The sequence below is a fragment of the Limulus polyphemus genome, unplaced genomic scaffold, assembly GCF_000517525.1.
Source record: "Limulus polyphemus unplaced genomic scaffold, Limulus_polyphemus-2.1.2 Scaffold8087, whole genome shotgun sequence".
Classification (NCBI taxonomy): Eukaryota; Metazoa; Arthropoda; class Merostomata; order Xiphosura; family Limulidae; genus Limulus; species Limulus polyphemus.
Window position 1 is genome coordinate 24,411 of NW_013673697.1, and position 1,686 is coordinate 26,096.

Sequence of the window (1,686 nt, forward strand, 5' to 3'; positions counted from 1 at the left end):
AGAGTGGTTTTTTTTGTAGTTTTTGAGAAAGATAAACTTTAGTATGCAATGTCTATGACTTAAGTACATATATATTATCAATTTTATTCAAAGTTTCTGTCAAAGAATGTTCAGAAAAACATTTGTGACCTGGATAATTTAACTCACAGGATATGAAAACAGTAGTTGTTAAATATACTACTGTTATAGGAAAACAAACATTTTTAGTTATAGAGAGGCCTTTTTACACGTTTAATCCTTAAATTACTGAATGATTTCAATGCCATTCGTTGATGATGAGGGCAACATGGTATTGAGTAATTATTATGTTTTTTATCTGTTTCAACACTAGGCATCAAGAGCTGATAAATAAATAAAAACTGAGTAAGATTAACTTCTTTTGTATGTAAGATACATCGGTTAATTAGTTGGATTATTTATATCTTGGTGCAACTCGTAACCGACGAGAGATCTGGTGCATAAATAGTTTTGAAATCTTTCTGTCTGGAGGGTTGGTACGCAAGGATAGTCTTGAATTGTCTTTTGTTGTCCAGATGTCATGTTATGTTAAAACATTTGACTTCTTTGTACATCTACTTAGAGTGCCTGTTTGTGCGTGGCCATGCCTAATACAGTAGGTTATCCTTGACCCTATTTCAGTGTTGTAGGCTAGGGATAATTTGTAATAAGTTAATAGAACATAGGGACGTGTTGAATTGGAAAATAATATCTTTCATTTATTCTAAACTCTTTAATGCAATGTGGAAGTTTTCTATTTTTTTTTTTTTTTTTTTTTTTGCCTTCAAGAAATTTTGTAGACTAAATATTAATTGGAACAGTAGAATAGCTTTAAAATAAAAGAAGGACATTACTGTTCTACTAACTTGTTATTTTATGAGGAAAGTTTATTTGTGAAGTTATTATTTTAACTTTTTATCAATGCTATTTCATCACTTAGACTGGTCTATGTTGCACAGCTCTCGACAATCCCACAAAGAAAACCAAAGAAAAATTTGTGTCTGAAGTTCTCGAATTCTTAGATACGGATACCTTGTGGTGAGTGCTAATAAAACGTATCCAGGTTTGTGTGAATTTTTGATACCCGTGCATTCTTAATGAAATGCAATGTGTTCATATCACATAAGGTTTAAAAATAAACTTAATTAAAAAGACTTTTTAAAATTCTAATACATGCATGGATTATAATTGTAATGATCAAATCTGTGTTTTTACAAGATTGAATTAAACCACTTTTTTTCAAAATAGTTGGTTTTTTTTCTACAGTTTGGACACTTGTTAATCTTAGTTGTTAATCCTGTTTTTTACAGTTACAGGGTAAATGAACCTGCAGAATTGGAACAGTTACAGAAAGAAAAATGGGATCCTGTTATCAGTTGGTTTCAACAGAGGTAAATTTTTAATACATTCTAAAATTAACTATTACTTTAAACCTATTCAAGATAAGATAGCCCTATTTTTTAATACTGTAGGAAAAGTTTAAAAATAATTTAATACAGAAGAAAACTGTTAGATTTTCAAGTTATTTATGGATTATTCAACTATATATTAGCAGTGATTTGAAGCACATTGCTTACAGTAGGTGCAACATGAAATGAAAATGGTGATTACATTAGCAGCGACATGAGAAGGAAATGTTGAGTACACAAGCCGTATTGAATATATTAGCAGCAATAAGATATAAAAACT

General features: G+C 29.7%; 1 protein-coding gene across 1 annotated transcript in view; it reads left to right on the forward strand.

Moving 5' to 3' along the window:
* The window catches only part of LOC106475101 (ATP synthase mitochondrial F1 complex assembly factor 2-like), an 18,418-nt gene that overhangs the window by 8,717 nt on the left and 8,015 nt on the right, over positions 1 to 1,686 (forward strand). The window contains exons 4-5 of the mRNA XM_013935799.2: positions 938 to 1,035; positions 1,308 to 1,388. Coding sequence (XP_013791253.1) covers positions 938 to 1,035; positions 1,308 to 1,388 — 179 coding nt within the window. The remainder of the gene's footprint in view (positions 1 to 937; positions 1,036 to 1,307; positions 1,389 to 1,686) is intronic.